The sequence below is a fragment of the Trematomus bernacchii genome, unplaced genomic scaffold (genome assembly GCF_902827165.1).
Source record: "Trematomus bernacchii unplaced genomic scaffold, fTreBer1.1, whole genome shotgun sequence".
Lineage (NCBI taxonomy): Eukaryota > Metazoa > Chordata > Actinopteri > Perciformes > Nototheniidae > Trematomus > Trematomus bernacchii.
The window spans coordinates 1,686,625-1,705,402 of NW_022987654.1; the positions used below are offsets into that span (position 1 = coordinate 1,686,625).

An 18,778-nucleotide genomic window follows, 5' to 3' on the forward strand; every position below is an offset into this window, starting at 1 on the left:
TATCTGTTCTTTTTCCTGTGTCTACAATTACCAATGTGAAGCTACTGTATCCACTACATAGCCTCTTGTGTCTGTCTGAGGGAAGACTCCTAGACTAATAGATGGATGTGGTGTAAATATTTAGCTGTGCTCTTGACACGAGACACTATACAAGTCATTGGTGTCTGTCCCACCCGCTAGAGAGTATAATCTCCCATCTCTACACTCCTCCGCTCCTCTGTCATCCCTCACATCCGCTGGCTGTTGGATGCAAAGAGGACAGAAGCAAAAGAGTCCTGGGAACATTGTGCTTACACCACAGGAGGTATTTTTCCTCCCCTGTGTTTCTCATGCAATCTGTGTGTGTGTGTGTGTGTGTGTGTGTGTGTGTGTGTGTGTGTGTGTGTGTGTGTGTGTGTGTGTGTGTGTGTGTGTGTGTGTGTGTGTGTGTTGTGTGTGTGTGTGTGTGTGTGTGTGTGTGTGTGTGTGTGTGTGTGTGTGTGTGTGTGTGTGTGTGTGTGTGTGTGTGTGTGTGTGTGTGTGTGTGTGTGTGTGTGTGTGTGTGTGTGTGTGTGTGTGTGTGTGTGTGTGTGTGTGTGTGTGTGTGTGTGTGTGTGTGTGTGTGTGTGTGGTCTGCTCCTTAAAACCCCACTGGGAGGTCATGGGAGGTTAACGAGGTTGGAACACTGTCCTTTTTGGTTTCCGGCTGCTTTCAGTGTAGAGGAAGTTCTGCTCAATTAATAAAAAATACACTTGTAAAACACAGGGGGTGTTGCCGTAATGTTGCATCAAGAGATCGTTACATTCCTGTGCTTGATCAGATTTGTAGATGCGCCATCTGGTTGTTTCTTCTTCTTCTTCCAACTAGTCTTTAACCCTCTAATTTGAGAAGATGAGGCTCGTCGTTTACGTGGGTAAACAGCGTGGGTATTGCACATTCCTTTGCGTGTGAGCCGAGCATGATCAAACGTGCCCTCAAACCAAAACTCCCAACTCCACCCAGGTCACAGCTCTCCTCCCCTCGAGTGGAGGGCACACAAATGTAGGAGATAAACGAATGCTGTCTTTTGTTACATTTAAATCTTGTTAGAATACTAGCTTTTCCCAAAGTGTGTTTCTGTGATACATGTTGGAGGTTTGAGGTGCCTGTCATCAACACATGTGGGATTTCTTCTTAAAATTCTTTCATTTGCACCATTAACCTTGATCTGCCAGCATTAAAGGAGTGACTAATGGACTAAACAAGATATTTTTACTAACAACCCGGCAGAGCCAAAATATTTGGGATCAGCGCTGTTGCTCCCCGCTGTTAGGATGCAGTGGAAATAAGCCAAACTTGGGATTTTTTGTTATGGTAATCAGAATGATTTAAGCTGAAAATGAGCTTTTGTACCGTTTTAGCTCGCAGCACAAATGAGCCCAGGATCAGCAGCTGGGAGGGAAACATCTGTGTGTGTTTGTACGTGTGCACATATGTGTGTTCATATAGGAAACTTGACTTTCGGGAAGCATATTGCGGATTAATACTTTTATAACCTTCTGCTACTTTTGCTCACACAAGTTTGAGACTTTCTGGAACAATTATGGTCACTTGATGATGATGTAACTCACGCTGCATTTCTCTAAGTCAGCAGAACGGCTTCCTGTGGAAAACAGTCGCTGAGTTTTCCCTGTTTTACTCTCAGGCCCTCTCTTGGCAAGAGAGGAGAGAAGTATGTTGTATTTTCCAAGAAAAAGAAGTTCCACCTGGCTTGAGTTGAGGTTACAATACATTAGAGAGAAATAATTCCTGTCCGCCTCGCACTCTGAAGCCTCCAACACACTTCCTGTTGGCCTGCTGGAGGAATGTACTCTGGAATGATATAATGACGTTCCCACATCCCAGACTGCTCCAGCAGAAATATTTATAAAGACATTGTGTTTATAGAGAGTGTTAAACAAAAATTCTGCTTATGAGTAATGATTACAAAGACGCTACACATTTGGTCTAATGGTCTGTTTTACTGAGGCCAGCAGGCAGGTGGTCTGACAGCTGCTGGAACAGAGACCTGACTTATAGTTTGTTTGTGGTAATGCTTTGTTGAATTATATAGATACTGCACGGACACATGTGCAACCTCTGTGGTCCACGATCCTCTGCTGCTTGTAAGATCATGCTTACTGTAAAGACAATCAATAAATATCCCTGATAGTGTGTAGCAATGATCTGTAAATAATATAGTGGTTACACCCAATGTTTAATGTACTTGGACTTCTTGAGTGTAAGCTAGTGCTACAATAATTAGTCATTCAACAGAAACAAAATCAACATCGATTTTGACATATTGATAAATAAATAGTTTATAATTTACCAATTGTAAATGTTGAATTTATATAGCGCTCTTCTAGTCTTTGCAACCTTCAAAGCGCTTTTACAACACAATACAGAATTCATCCATTTACTGGCGGCAGAAACTGTCAAACAAGGTACTACCTGCTCTTCAGGAGAGATTAACTTAACAATAATTATCGTATACATCTCACATTTGGAAAAATCTAGTTGGCCATGTCCAAAAGAAACACCTCTTCTGACACCTGTACAGCTCACTAATTAAAACATTACATATTGTTTGTTTAAAAACAACACTCCTCTGGTCTCCTAGATAAATAGTGAGCTCTGGTGCTGGTAGGTTGATTATTTTACATTTGGACATAGCCAGGCTGAAGGTTTCCCCTTGTTTCAAGTCTTTAAGCTTAGCTAAACCAACCGTTTTTTTTGCCAACATCTGGAACTATTCCTTAATATGACTTGAAATATAAAGACTCAAAATGCCTGAATGCACTGGATGGATCAGCACATTACTTCGTGGCCCAGTTTTGTTAAATACCATTTCACCGAGGCTTGGGGACACAGAAATGGTGCTTTCTGTCAGCATCATGTTTGGTCTCTTTGTCTCGTCAGCCAGTCGCACAGTCAAATGTTTTTTCAGGGCATGAGTGTGATGTTTGTTGTGTGTTGGAAGGGGGTTGAAGGGGGAAGCAGTGAAGGCGTCTTTGTTAGCTACACATAAGATACTAGTGTTTGGCTCGGCTGTTTAGGCAAGTGTGTGTTTTCTGTGAGAGGATCATTTACTGGAGGCTCTTTTGATAGAGTCTGTGCACGTGCATGTGCTAATTGAGACTTAAATCAAGTTGCATTTTATTTAATGACTCAACAGCTTCAAATGGTGGAGCGCTTTCTGGCATTCAAATTTAGGTTTTGAGATTATTATATGTTCATCTTCGCATTTGTTGTTCTCTCTCGTTTTGTTCTTTTGTATGCAGTCGCACAAACAAACACAGTCCTCAGCTTCCTGCCAGCAGATAATAAAGGAGGCTTACAGACAGACAGGCAGGGAGCAGGCAGACAGAGAAACTGTCAGACGGACAGACGGAGGCGGGTACAACTGAAACAAAGAGAGAAGGGGGAATAGATGATTTCTGGGGGGAGAGGGCTGTCGTGGACACAAATTAGAGCCAGCAAATACACGGTTTAGCAACATAACGACTAAGAATTGTATCCTCTTATAAAGAACCCTTTAATAATCCAGAAGTAGATGCTAATGTTGCAAATGTTTGTTTGAGATGACCCAAATTGTTTTTTAATATAGGGTCTGGGTGAGTGTGGTTTAGGATGTAAGAACAAAGAGATGAGGGATGGGCTGCGCTTACTGTCCCCACCCTAAAACCACCTGCGCCTGCTCACGAGACAACGAGACATGTGATCAGTGCTTTTGTCTTAAATTCAACAGTGAAGAATGTAGTTTCATCCTTTTCTTGCAACAAGTGAGACACATGGGAGAATAATGCAAATCACATCATTAGTATCAAAGAAAGGTCACTTTATTTAGGAAAGAATTGTGTTCAATCCGAGTAAAATATCTTAATCTACTGATAATCGTCACACAGACAAAAACCTGATGTGATGTTATTATTGATCATTGAGAGCAAGGCTGAGCACAGAGCTTTTCGCAATCAGTATGCTACTCAAGGGCACTCTGCCCGTCTCAGCGGGCACTGCAGATGCACGCTACAGCCCCTTACTCACCGTCATACACTGACCTCTACGTAGTGTACATGGTATCAGCAGGTTGTGGATATGTTGGCTGCGTTGTGAGAATATTGGAAAATGAGTTTTTGAAATAGAAGTAATAGAGATGTGCAGGGACAGACATATCAGACAGACAAAGAGGAAATTGGTCAGTAAAAAAAGCGTGAGTAATGCTGATGCCTGTTGCCATGGTGATTGGGGTCAATGAATGGTTGCCATGGAGCTGGCTACTTGGAATTCTGAGAAGGGGATATTTTGATGTGTGTGTACGTCTGTGTTTGAACCTGTGGGTGGAGGATGATGAAAGTGTGTATTTTATATATTATTAATGAGACACTGAATCTTTCTCTACTTACAGTAACATTAAAACGCTTAGGCTGACATTACTTTTTCATACACACAATCAATTATATATTATAATACTGTACACTTGACTGGAATGTTTTAGGTTTCTTCGCTGAGTCTTGACATCTAGAGACTGTATTACATTTATGCTACAATTAAATACACAAGCAGGGTATACACACATCCCAAAAACGTTTACAGCTGCTGATCAAAAATATTTTACCATGGCAAGAATCAGACAAAAGATCTGCACACTTTATTAAAAGCTGCTGTGCAATGTTTTTTGATGAAACAGAGCTATTTTCCAGGCATTGTCAATGATGTAAGGATTATAAAAGATATTGCTTGAAGCTTTTATTATACTGTGCTGATATTTTGTCTGATTCTTGCTATAATCATATAAACATCCAATGTTTCCAATATGAGCTTATTTTTATGTGCAACATCACCTTTCGCAGTAATCTTCCTATCACCCTCAACGACTATGAGCCATGTCTGACATCTCTACTCTCACTGATGCATGCATGTTTGCATATACAACAGCAATTACTACATTAAAACATGCATGATAATGCTTTAAAGTAACTAATTAAATATTTCCACTCTCTGTCCATTCATCTTCTTTGAGGCATAAAACATGTTGTTTTTGTTAAATGTTCAAGCTGTCGGCCATCACACAGGTCTAAGAGACTTATTCATCTTATTTAGCACAAGATTAAGGTGCATTTCTGTGTGAATGGACCATTCAAATCGAAATACCAATTTTGCAGATTGAATGAGAAACTGTTCGGGTTACAATAAACTGTCTTCAGGAAATATTAATTAAGTACAGTATGTTTGTATGCACATAACAAGATGCAAATCTGTCACATAAACACATAGATACACATGCATTTAAAGGTGGCTCAATACATTGTTGGGAGACTTGCACTGCAATTGAATGTCAAAAATCAAAGTAATCACTGTACAGACATTGAGGGTCCTCGAATATAAAATAAATACATTTACTTATAACATTGTAGTGAAAACAGTAACCCGCGTGTATCCACCGGTGGGAAAATGTCTTCAGCGTGCCATCCTTACTGCTGCCCCTCTGGTCCTTGAAGTGATGCTGATGTGGAGGGGATGCCATGTGGCACATCGAGTCTGGAAGACATGGGGGGCTCAGATGTGTCTCTGGGCTGGAGACCATGCGGAGCTGTGTGTGTGTGTGTGTGTGTGTGTGTGTGTGTGTGTGGTGTGTGTGTGTGTGTGTGTGGTGTGTGTGTGTGTGTGTGTGTGTTGTGTGTGTGTGTGTGTGTGTGTGTGTGTGTGTGTGTGTTGTGTGTGTGTGTGTGTGTGGTGTGTGTTGTGTGTGTGTGTGTGTGTGTGTGTGTGTGTGTGTGTGTGTGGGTGTGTGTGTGTGTGTGTGTGTGTGTGTACTATGCTCTCATGTGAAGAGATGTGAGAGGATAGCCACGCAAGCTTCATGCTAGAGTACACACAAGGCTAGGGGGACAAGAATAGACTCTGTGGCTAGTGTGGATGGATGTTGGGGCTGATGGGAGTGCACGTGGAGCTTGTGCACGTGAGGTGATGATGTCAGACCTTGTACAGTATGCCACCACTGGCAGCAAGAGTATGAGCCCATCCCCCCCCCCCCCCCCCCCCCCCCTCCCTCTTGACTGGGCTGCATCATCATCAGTGAAGCAGCTTTGGGGTGTTCCCCCAGAGTTAAAACACACACACACACTAACCTCACAAAGGACTGTAACTGAGATCTCATTTTCTAAAACACAAATATATATCTCCTTCCTCTGCAGTAGCGTCTTCGTGCAGGCCGTTGTGGCTCACAGCAATACCCATAATCCTCCTTGGGAGTCAATCTTTCTCCATTTCACTTTAATCTCACAGCTCTCTTGTGCACTTAGTTATTGAAACACATTAAAAGCCGGGACACTAAATTATGTAAGGGTTATAGAAAGCAACAAATTAGGACAAACAAACATTGACAAGCTTACACACAATCTCAAACACACACATTTGCGTCTGTAGTTTCTTTTGTATTTAACCTTGCCAAGCTGACAACCTTCTTAGTGTATTGATTTTCAAAGCTCATAATTCCCATAGCACTTTCATGTACATGCACAAACATGCATGTTGAAAAACACAACATGATTTAAACCTGCAACACAAAGCACAAGTCATCATAGTTTTGCAAAGCTTGTACTGAACTTGGAAAAAAAATGGGATCAATAGGGCTTAGGCTGCTTCTGAATTAAATATCGTGAGCGCAGTCTTGTCATCAAATGTCAGTCAATGTTTATTGGCAGTGTGTGTTGCCCGAGACACGACACACTTGTAATGAGCTTATTCTCTAGATTAGACCGCTGTTTTGACATTGAATGTGTCGGGTTCACAGCGACTGAACGGAGAACACAATGCTGTTGTAAGTGAAGCTTGGGTGTGCAGTGTTGTATTTATAATTGACAAACAGCTAAATAACTTTAAGCCAGTTTGATGGATTACACTGCAGGCCGCAACAACAACACTCAAGTGCAACAAATTACTCAGCAGCTAAATGAAAGGTCTCTCAACTGTGATTTCCACCTGCCTTCTTCTCTTTGGAACAATATAAAGCAGACCACACACATGCCTGCCTGCTGTGTGTGTCTGTCATGTTGTGGTACAGTAATGTGCAGTCTGTATAAACAGTTCTGGGTGAGAGGAGAAGAAGACACAAGTCCAAAATTAGCACAGCATCTCCAAGCATTGTAAAAAAGCTCAGGAGCAGAAAGGAATTCTGGGAATGTTGTTCTCCAGAGCAGGTGCTAAAAGCTGCAGAATGACATCTCAGCTGTGTCCGCCCTCTCTTAAGCTAAAACAAATCAAGACTCTCGACCTTTATAACATAAACAAGCTTAGCTATTGCTTAATCGTTTACATGCTTTTCCTCCACCTCTGCACGCCTCCCTATGATCAGGATCAGCTGTCAGGGTGCTTTGCGAGTGTTAAATAGTCAGAGGCGAGGGCGGGGTACCGACTTTATGATGAGATCATCGTCACCCAGAGTTTTTTTGGGTTATTGTCGACATGTTCTAGCACATGCTGGGTGTGACGCTAAAACTTGGCACATCTGTCTGAATAAGCACCTCCAGCTGATTCTGACAAGTGGAGACAAACAGAGAAATAAGCACTTTTATTCAATTCAATAAGCTATTCTGTCATTTTCTTTTACATATTTAGGTTTGAGCCTAATGTGCTTTTTTGGTGTAGAGGTGCATGTGTCAGAGGAATCAGAAATACATTTTGACACAGTAAGACCCCATGTACCCTCTGTGGCCCACATATAAGGAGTTACCATAACAACTGACCCTGTATATGTGTCTTCCTAATGGAAGAATACCCCAAGGGGAAAGATGGTTAAGGCTTCTTGCCGACCAAAACCACACACACACCCTGCCATCAAGTCCCATTATATTCATATTAAGTGTAACCATGTAAAATAACACCAAAATCCGGAGTAATTTAATGCATTGTTGCCATTGTTATTTATTTTATTTGAAGCCGCTGGTAGCAGATACAAGAACATTAGCTGTTGCTGCTGCCTCTTTTATCAGCTCACCTTGTAGATACTTAAGTAGCCGTCCATGTCTCTGCATGATGTCATTTATTGATTTTGCAGCTCAGCCGTGGCCACTAATCATCCGGAGTGATGCCTTTGTCGATCCAGACCTTAGGATGAATGCTTGAGTCTGTGAGACCGCGATGTGAGGTGACTGAATGCTGCTTAATATTCAGAGGGCGTTAAGATATAAAAACTGTAAATGCTCAGATGCAATGGCTCCGGTTTGAATTCACAGTAGTAAAGTATACAATATTATTTTGGACTGTCAGGTTAGTTGTGAATTATGACAATCATCTATCACTCCCTTGTGTTCCCAGTGTCTGCTTTGTCACAGACATGTTTACTGTCACATTGTGGTGTACCACTAATCCAAGAATCTCTCCCTAACAGATATGAATTCAGACTGTGATGGTTTTAAGCTTGTCGTGTGGTTCCTCTTCTCAGAAACGGCAGTCTGTCTGCTTTGTGCGTAGTCTGGAATAACTGAAGAGCAGATCTGATTAACCGCATGGCTTTTTGTTCTCTCTGCAGGGCGGGCATTGATGATGTGGAGACGGACGTGGTGGAGATTGAGGCGAAGCTCGACAAGGTACGAACCATGTTATGTCTGTAGATTGTGGTGCTCATTAAACTGTCAAATTCAAGAAATATTATGCGTGTGTATGTTATTCTACTGGTGTTATATTGTGTTTCTTCCACCATGTTTGTAGTGAAAATCACTCACAAGCAAAGCATAATGCGCATTGTTGGAAAATTAAACGAGGGTTGTTTCTTGATTAAATTCACATTGTTTGGATGAAAAACGCCACCAGATGTCCTATGTTGACGTTGTCTCAGAGCAGTATAAACAGTATTTTCCTCTGTGTGTCTGTTGCTCTCTCTGTCGTTTGCTCTTTCATTTTTTACATCTGTCTGTCTTTCTGTCATTCTCAATTATCTAAATGTCAGGGCTATTTTAACCAGGAAACCCTGCAGTCTTGAGTTATTGAATTAATAGGTTAACTGATGGATATCACACACACACACACACACACACACACACACACACACACACACACACACACACACACACACACACACACACACACACACACACACACACACACACACACACACACACACACACACACTGAGCAAACACTGATTAATGTCACAGAGGAAGGTTTTTTATTCTGTAGTACGAGAGCATCACACAGAGCAGCCCTCTGTTATCTGAGCATGTGATGTCCTTGTTTGTCCTGCTTAACCAGAGGAAAGGCTTTGAGCACCATATACAATAAAACAAATAATGCTATTTAATAATGCTTTTACAGACCATGTGGAAACACCATATTTTAGAGGTTTTAGTTGCTCTGCATTGCATTGTAACGTCATAGAAATGTCAAAACTCTGACTTTTTATCTATACATGTCATAGTCATATCAAGTATAATTAGTTAATTGCAAACTAGGCAATGAGAATGAACTAGTTGCATCATTGTATTAATTCAGTGGCTTCAAGTATGTAAGAGCAGCCAGAATTGATGGCTAACTGTCTCTATGGAGACTATAAGATGAGGTAATGCCTCTTTAGATAAACTAATAGACCTAGAGAGCATTTAGAGGATGAGATAGTGTTAAGTGGTGACCGCACCTTCTTTCCTCTTCTATCTCCCTTTGATTCAGTTTGTTTTGTTGTCTGTTTTTTCTATTCTTGCGTACTCTTCTCATGTCCTGCGTCTTCACATTAATAACATATTCAAATCAAGGTCCCTTACTAGATTACAGTCCGCTTGTGCAGCCGGTACATAATGAAAACAGATTTATACCCTCCTAAATTGATGAAGGGGTTATTAAGTTGATTGTAAGATTTTTTTCTTTTTCCTGCAGCAGGTTTATATCAGGTTTATGAATAGGTCTACCTTGTAAAAACCCATCTTCTAAATGACCGAACCAACAGGCGACACTTTGACATTTCACACAAATGTCCATGCCCCCACCCGTCATGCATACAAATCACACATCCAGAGATTATTCCTGCCCCCCACAGGTCAGGACCCTCCATTGAACTATGAGCCCTGTTTGAACGCCAATGAAAGATGACCAGTATTGAGGGGGAGTTTCAATCAGTATGATTTGTTCTGTTCAGCAGGGGTCCTCACTCTGCGCTGTCAGGATGCTCTGAAGCTGCCTGAGGATGTTCTGGCAGCAATGAGGCTTTAAGAGTGACCATTTATGAGATCGATGATGGCTGAACCTGCCTGCAGTGATGTTGACCATTATGGCCGGTGTGAAGACATTCAAAGCTGCCCCTTGTGATCCTTTTGGTCCCTAAAGCTAGATTCCCAAATGCCTGCACAGAAATTTGAAAAAAGGCCCTTGTGTATTCTTGTGTATCGGCATTAAATATGTTGCAGAAAGGCTTTAAACTGAATGAATTGATCTTGTTAAAGGTCTTAAAATAAAGGAATAAGAGGCAGATTTCTTAACATGTCAATATTTAAAAAAATATACCTAGTACAAAACTCTCTTTGAAAATATGAAGTTTACCTTGATACATATATTTTTACTCTTTAAAGCATAATGGAATGAAAGTATTTTTAGGGAAGCTAACTAGCAAAATGATCAATGCCATAGATAGACCATTTATAATTTGCCCGAAATTTAAAATGCCCCACCTCACCCTTGAGCAGAGGGGTCTCTGCATTATACTGTGACTATGTCAGTCCATTAACAGGGCGAGGTTTGGTCATTTGGTACCAGATGTGACACTTTGACTCCGAGTGGACCCCCGTGGTTCTTCCAGCCAATTTATCAGCAACCCCTGGGGGCTCTGTGCAGCACATGAGGAGATCAAACTCCCCCGTATCGGCCAGTTTGTTGACAGATATATTTTCAGACCAGCCCGGGAGCATCAGCAGGATTCATGCTGCCTTGTCTTTTGGATTCATAACAACGTCATTCATGTACACGTGAATGTAAACATGTATACTGTGTAAGGCATATCAGATACATCTATACAATGTGCAGATAATTTCAGCAATGCTTACATATACATTACAAGCATTCATTTTGAGTCATGCTCTCATACAGTAGACCGTGCAGTTATCACTCTTCACTCCCTGGTTTCTCATCTCTGGCCTGTCGGCTACCCAGCAAACCACAGTCACATAGCGACAAGCTTGGGAACTCCTGCACCAAACGAGATAATTAAAGGTTTACTGCACTCTCTCTTCAGCACAACCCCTCACCAACACACACATGTTGTGATCCTGCAGTACACACAGCTGGGGTGGTGCGCCGGTAATGACAGCGTACCGCTCTGTAGCTTATCATATATCCCGTTAAGTGGGAAACTGCAGTGGAGGCCAGTTCATGTGGTGTTTAGAGAGTATATAATATCGCTGTGAACTGTCTGCACCTGGTAATATATTATTATATATTAATATGTTAACAATTAGGTTTCTCAAACTCCTTCTGCACAGTGTTCTCAGTGTGAAATGTTCACACCAAAGCATTTTTAGCTCCTGTAGATGGAACTCGGAGAGTGCAGACATTCACCAAGGCTGTTTCCATTAGAGGAAAGTAATGTGTGTATCTGCCCCGTGATTCACTCCAACATTCAATGGGTTTTTCCTTGGCCGATTATGTACCAATCCATCACGTTTCAGGAAAATTGGGCCAGTAATTTTGCAATCCTTATAACAAACAATGAGACTGACCAAGAGACCAAACCAAAAACATAGTGTCCCAGTCAAAGGTAATACAAAATGGTATTACATAATAGTGATTTTTAGTCATGCTAAATTCTTTAGAATACAGTGTGGGAGGCGTGTGGCGCAGTGGATAGAGCCTTGGTATGGGGATCAGACGGTCACAGGTTCAAACCCCACTGCAGTCAGCATGCCATTGTGTCCCTGGGCAAGACACTTCACCCCAAATTGCTCCTGTGGGGATTGCCCACAGTATTGAGTATGTAAGTCGCTTTGGATAAAAGCGTCTAACAAGTAACATGTAATGTAATGTGTCAGTCTGTAGACCATAATTTAGCAAACTATTGAGAGTTAACTACTGAGGGATATATGAGTAAGTAAAGGAGAAAGTCAATTTAAACACATCTTGAGTCATGTGTATGTAAAGTCTGCTGTAAACATAATGGAAGATTTAAAGTCTAGAAGGCCATGTGCACATTATCATCTTATCCATTTGCTTCTTTTTTTTTAAATGTTCATTTCTATCACATTGCTTAAAAAAATCCAGGCCAGCTTAAAAAATGCCTGCATTGGCCTTGATTCAGACATGAGGATTATTCTAAATGTGGGCTTCCTCTTTAATTCTGCATGTGACAAACAAGTCTTTTGATTTACGCCATCACTGTAACTAGTATTATCCTAGCATTGCACGGTGTAAAACATGTGACTCTCTAAATAGACAGTGTTTTTGTTGTATATCTAAAGTGAGAATTCTTGTGTTTCTCTCCCACACAAGCTGGTGAAGCTGTGCAGTGGGATGATCGAGGCTGGCAGGGCCTACGTCAGCGCCAACAAGCTCTTTGTTAACGGCATCAAGGACCTGTCCCAGCAGTGCAAGAAAGAGGAGACGATATCGGTGAGTGGAGGTCGCGCAGTCTTTTAAAACTGACCTCAAATCTGTACATTCCCTAAGGCACGTTTGAGGGTCTAAATAAATGACCACTCATCTATCTCTTCAAGGACATTCCTGTGATTCCCCACATGAAGAATACCAGCAGACCAGTATAAACAGTTGTGTCCAGACACAGAGTCATCCAGCTGTTTTAAACATGACAGATGTGACCACATGCACACAGAAGATGTTTATGCTGACAGTTTACATGGCTGGAAGCAGAGACATCTGAAACCTGCTTTATGACTTTCTTCTAGGAAAACATTTTGACCAGATTTCCTGTCTGTACGGGTGTTGCCTGGTAGCTTTGAGGTCAAGCAGGAGAGACATAACCTTCTCCCAGACTAGAACTATTCAATGTTAGGCTAAGGTCTCGATTCAATTTGATTTCTTATGTGAAAAATAAGTATTGTTCGTATGGAAAGTGTGGTTACAATAACTGTGTCATCAACATTACAGGAATGCCTTGAAAAGTGTGGAGAGAGCCTCCAGGAGATTGTCAACTACCACATGGTAAGACACACACTCATACACAAACACACTGGTTTCAGCCAAAGGGAAGAGGTCAAGTGGAGTGTTGTTCTGACACGCCCAGGTCTTCTTGGCATGTTACCTTCTTTCAGACATCCAGTCTCCCCTGGGTCCAGCGTTGCAACACACACACCCACACACACACACACACACACACACACACACACACACACACACACACACACACACACACACACACACACACACACACACACACACACACACACACACACACACACACACACACACACACACACACACACACCAGATAATTTAACTGTGACCTCACTCTGTGACGGTGAATCTGTCCACACAGGCCACTCCACATTTGTGAGTCTGATTCAAACCACATGGTCCGGCAAAAGCGCATGGGAACTATAATGCACAAATATTCACACACATATTGAACAACACACACTCACACGCATTCTGGCTTTGTTCATATGACTCTCTCCTCATGACTAAGTATGATTCAGAAATCTCCTTTCTGGAAATGTGTTTTGTATTGGGAAGCCTAAAGGCAATTTTAAGAAAAATTAAGACATTTTAAAAAGTGTAAATCATTCACAGTTACATATGTCTTTTTGCCAATCTGTTTTATATTAATAAACAGTAATGTGAGGTATTTGCCCTTCCATATGTCTGCATGATAAAATGAGTGTGATCAATATCAGTCAAAAGAAAGTTGAAATCAGGAATTGTAACAATGAAACTGAGAACATGAGGGAGAACAAGGAGCTGTATAAAATAGAAAGAAAGGACTGTGGGAAGGAAAGGAAAGGAATGAAGAGATTAGAGAATGAGGCAGTTTTAAGACCCAACAATCAACAGTGACTACAAATCCAAGTTTTCCCTTTTAGATACATTTTTTCATGATTTCAACAATGTGAGTAAAATGGCATAATTTTGACATCAAAAATGTTCTGATGAAGTTTCCAATTCAAAGCTTATTTGAAGACTTAAAACAAAAAGACCTTCATCTTATATATTGGACGTCTATACTCAAACGTGTATGTTTTCAAACAGACACCCTATTATATTAACGCTGCTACCAGATTTGCTGGTTGGTATCCTTTTCATTTTTTAAATAAAATATATATGGCTTTGTTCCATCTGTCTGTCTGACTGTAACTTGACTACAGGCTGTTGTAATGCAAATTTAAAATCCCTTATATCCTCCACATAGTTTTGCACATCTCAACTCACTTCAGGTACCAGGTCCTTTTCTCACAGGGTAGGCTGGATTCTAAGCTGATCGGCATAGCAACGCCATGTGAAACTGTCATCATAACATCCAAACTCACACACCCAGGAACGTCTGTACACCATCAAATACGTATAGGCGCCCATTTTTTTTAAATTGTTTTGCCCTGTAAACAAAAAACTGTGGTTACTATAGCTGGTTCTTGGCTTTAATAAATCAGGTTTCTTCCAGATGTCCCATGTAGCACTGGTGTCTCTCTGGCCAATCAATAGTCTGCAGTATTTTAAATCTACCTCCTACTAGATCAGCTTACTGAGAACCTTGACCGAGCTGGTACCAACAAATAAATAAAGCCCTGCCGTACCATGCAGTTGAAACGGGAACAACAGACCCTTATCAGCAACTCTTATCTTCCCCTTTTCACCCCTATTGTGCTTTGACCTTCTCAGAGGCTCTAATCTTCCCCATTTCACTTTTTTTCACTGCACTGCTTCTGCTACATTATCTAAATGCACCCATTTGCTTTAATACAATCTAACTTAAAATAGGTATTTTTGTGGTAGGGTACATACATTTGATTAAACAAATGTGCAGAGCCTTGCAATTCAGCACACATTTAACACATTTCTGCTCTATTTATCCAGTTGAATAAATAGTGCAGAAAATCACAATCATTGAATACATAGGAAAAATCCTCCCATATTTATCTCTAAATGGTCTTTTTTCACATATTTTACATTCATGCCCCCGCCTCCTTAACTCTGTTTCAATCCACCAAGGTCAAGCCTGTTTAACCCCTACAACTAAAACACTTCCCAGGAACTGCAGCTCATGCTTTTAAGGCTACTTGCTGTGTTGTTTTTTTTGTCTCCACCTGTTTCTCCTCTCTGCCTCAACACAACCTCTCCCTTCATCTACTCCCACCACTCACTTACACATCACCAGAGATGTCCCACTGCTCCTCATTAACACCAGTGAATTACACTAATAGCTTGTCTGGCAGACAGTATGAATGAAGGGATGGAGGGAGGCGAGGAAAAGACAGTGAAAGGAAATCTGTCTTTATTTGACTACCTACTGTGGCCTATTTCTGCTTTTCAAGATTCAATCGTTTTATTGTCATATGCACATAAATCACAGTGTAGAAATGGCAATGAAATTCTTCTGACCCGAGCTTCTCCAACGATGCAACATATATAATCAAATACAAAAATACAAATACAAAAATAGTGCAAGAAGTCTATATACATGTACATAGAATATGATATGTACAAGAACAGAATATGAAATTAAATAATCTACATTAAGACACAATTAAATACGAGGCACAAAAGAAGCAGTTGCTACAGGGAAATGAATCTCCCTTTAAATCACTTCATATACAAATGTGTGTACTTTCAAACATATATAATTCCTACCCTTAATCTTAACAGATTGAGAATGAAATCAAAGTGGATTTAAACAGATTTGAGATTGCAGTGTGCTCTATTGACACTGCATCAAGATGCTGGTTTGTGTCTCTACTGTTTTGGGCAACAAAGAGACATTAGAGGGGACTTCTACAGTAGAAGACATTAAGCTTAGAAGCTGGGATCTTTTGGGGACAAGAGTGCTGGGGAATGAGTGTAGACATGTTGTAGGATGGGTCATACCCAGGGCAGCATAATCCAGAGCAGGTTTGGGTGGAACATTTGGATTAGATTACACGTGTGTCCTAGATCAAACTGATGGAGCTGATTCAGATATGTTTTCAGGGTTTTCATTCTTTCCTTGGGAACGGGCAGAAAGATAGTTCCACCCTGGAAAGTACCAAACCTTCACTTTGCATTGCACACATTTCATTTCTATTTCATGGCATGCTGTTTTCTTTTACAAGTGACATAACAAGTTAAGCTGCAAATATAAATCATATAATAACTGTTGCCACCTTGCATTGATAATATATTGAACAGCAAAGAGTAGATTTGTAGAAAAGGATCTGCAGGTGCAACAAATGTATAGATGCCATTTAAAGAGAAGCAGCAATGATTTAAATGTATGAGTGCAGTGAACAAGACATTGCTACATCTAACGCACGCAACCAGAAAACCAGGCTCTTCAGGAAAATCATATGGATGGAGGCATGAACACACACACACCCACACACACCCACACACACACACACACACACACACACACACACACACACACACACACACACACACACACACACACACACACACACACACACACACACACACTCATTCACACTCAGTGCACTTGGATTAGGGTGTGAGTGTTGCATAGACACATACACAAACAATGTATTCAACAATCACTGTTGGCAGCCTGTGGATTAAACTTCCTATAGAAATCCCTAGTTAATAAACATACACATTGAGGATTACAGGCTTAGTCTGTGTATGTTTTTGCGTGGGCGCAAGGCAATCTCATTGTCCTTGCACATGGACGCAAATCAGCAAGACATACTCTTGATAAAGATGGATGGTCAGCCCTTCTCTGTTTTCGTGGCATTGGATTTGGATTTTGCCCAGCGATATAGAAATGGTAAATATAGAAAAGCACATCCAGATAAAAATAATATTGCTTATCATGCACAAGAAATAGCAGAGGGGGACAAAGTCAGTGGAGGAGAGCTGAAGGACAGGAGTGTGAGATGAGAGAAAATGGAAGAAAGGGCAATCCAATAGTTAACAGTAAGAGTAATCTAGGACCCTAAAGGTTAAGAGATGTGTTGAGGCAGCAGCTGAGTGAGTGCACGTGTGTTCATCCTCATCTCTTCCCTCCCTGCCTGTGGCACAATCTGCCAGAGCTATAATCTTGAAGGGTTCATATTGCCATCTTGTGGCGAGGCGTGACAACTACAGCATTGCAAACGTCATCCTGTCATAATTTTTTAATCGCTGTGCACTGTGGCATATATTATTTAAAGAAATGTTCATGTTTGACACCTGCGTTGCTTTCTCTATGAACAGATACTGTTTGACCAGGCTCAGAGGTCGATCAAGCAGCAGCTGCACACCTTTATTAAAGAGTGAGTATCTCATCAAAAGTAAAAGATTTGTCCTGCTGTTATAAAGTGATATCTAATGCACGTTTAAGTTTTTACATAATAAGTCAAAACTGGTGTTGTGATGGAAATGGACATCTTATTGCAGATATTGACTGTTTTGAATCCCAAAAATGCCCAGTAATAACTCAAATTAATGATTGCAAACCTAAAGACCTACATTTTCTTGTGTTTTTGGCCTCATTTTGTCCAACTTTGTTATTACATTTTCAACACACACATTTTGTTTTGTTCAGTTTAAGTATTAAAGCAAGCATAAGAAACACTTTGAGAGAATCATGTACATACTTTAGAATGGAAAAGATGAAACTTACAAAACAAGAATGAAAAAACTCACACGCTGGGGACATGAAGATACATTGTATTATTTGTCTCTATTTCACTGCGTCTCCTTCAGGGATGTGCGTAAATTCAAGGACACCAAGAAGCAGTTTGACCGGGTGCGTGAGGACATGGAGCTGGCCCAGGTGAAGAACGCCCAGGCGCCCAGGAACAAAGTGCACGAGGCTGAAGAGGCCGCACAGGCCCTGGTCCTCAGCCGCAAAGCCTTCAGGCACCTGGCACTGGACTATGTACTACAGGTGAAACACACACACACACACACACACACACACACACACACACACACACACACACACACACACACACACACACACACCACACACACACACACACACACACACACACACACACACACACACACACACACACACACACACACACACACACACACACACACACACACACACACACCGGAAATAACCTCCAGATTATGTTACCTGTGATGTCCAGTAAGTGGCGCTGACACTCAACCACCTCTGATCCCAGACACAAAACTCAAGGCTCCTTGTAGCATACAATATTAAACTTGCATGAAAATGTTTTACGACCTAACCAGATATTGTAAAAAGAAAACTGTACTGTAATAAAAAGTCCTAACTGACATTGTGATAACATTTTAACAAATGCTTGAATACCTTTCAGGTGGGTAATTGTTTTCTCAGAAATTAATGATGTACTAATTTGACCATATAATATATACTTTTTGGGAAATGAAAAGAGTACAAATATACACAATGAATAATACAGATGCACTATTTCTTAATGCTCTTAATGTGCCTTGTGTTAAAAGGTGCTATATAAATAAACTTGCCTTGCCCTGCCTTGACTTTTAAGGCTTTATGTACATTTGGAAATTAAATTGAATGCATAATTTCTTTAAATTAGATTAAATTACATGAAGCCAGGAACTGGTTAGGTGGTTCTAAAAAGGCACTACATCATCCTCTTTGTTTCAGATCAATGTGCTTCAGGCCAAGAAGAAGTTTGAAATCCTGGATGCAGTGAGTAA

General features: G+C 40.9%; 1 protein-coding gene across 4 annotated transcripts in view; it reads left to right on the forward strand.

The window, feature by feature from the left end:
• The window catches only part of LOC117486532 (arf-GAP with coiled-coil, ANK repeat and PH domain-containing protein 3-like), a 59,163-nt gene that overhangs the window by 16,880 nt on the left and 23,505 nt on the right, over positions 1 to 18,778 (forward strand). For all 4 annotated transcript variants that reach the window (XM_034135024.1, XM_034135025.1, XM_034135026.1 and 1 more), the window contains exons 2-7: positions 8,532 to 8,589; positions 12,467 to 12,586; positions 13,082 to 13,135; positions 17,333 to 17,391; positions 17,825 to 18,008; positions 18,726 to 18,770. In XM_034135024.1, the coding sequence (XP_033990915.1) occupies positions 8,532 to 8,589; positions 12,467 to 12,586; positions 13,082 to 13,135; positions 17,333 to 17,391; positions 17,825 to 18,008; positions 18,726 to 18,770 (520 nt within the window). The remainder of the gene's footprint in view (positions 1 to 8,531; positions 8,590 to 12,466; positions 12,587 to 13,081; positions 13,136 to 17,332; positions 17,392 to 17,824; positions 18,009 to 18,725; positions 18,771 to 18,778) is intronic.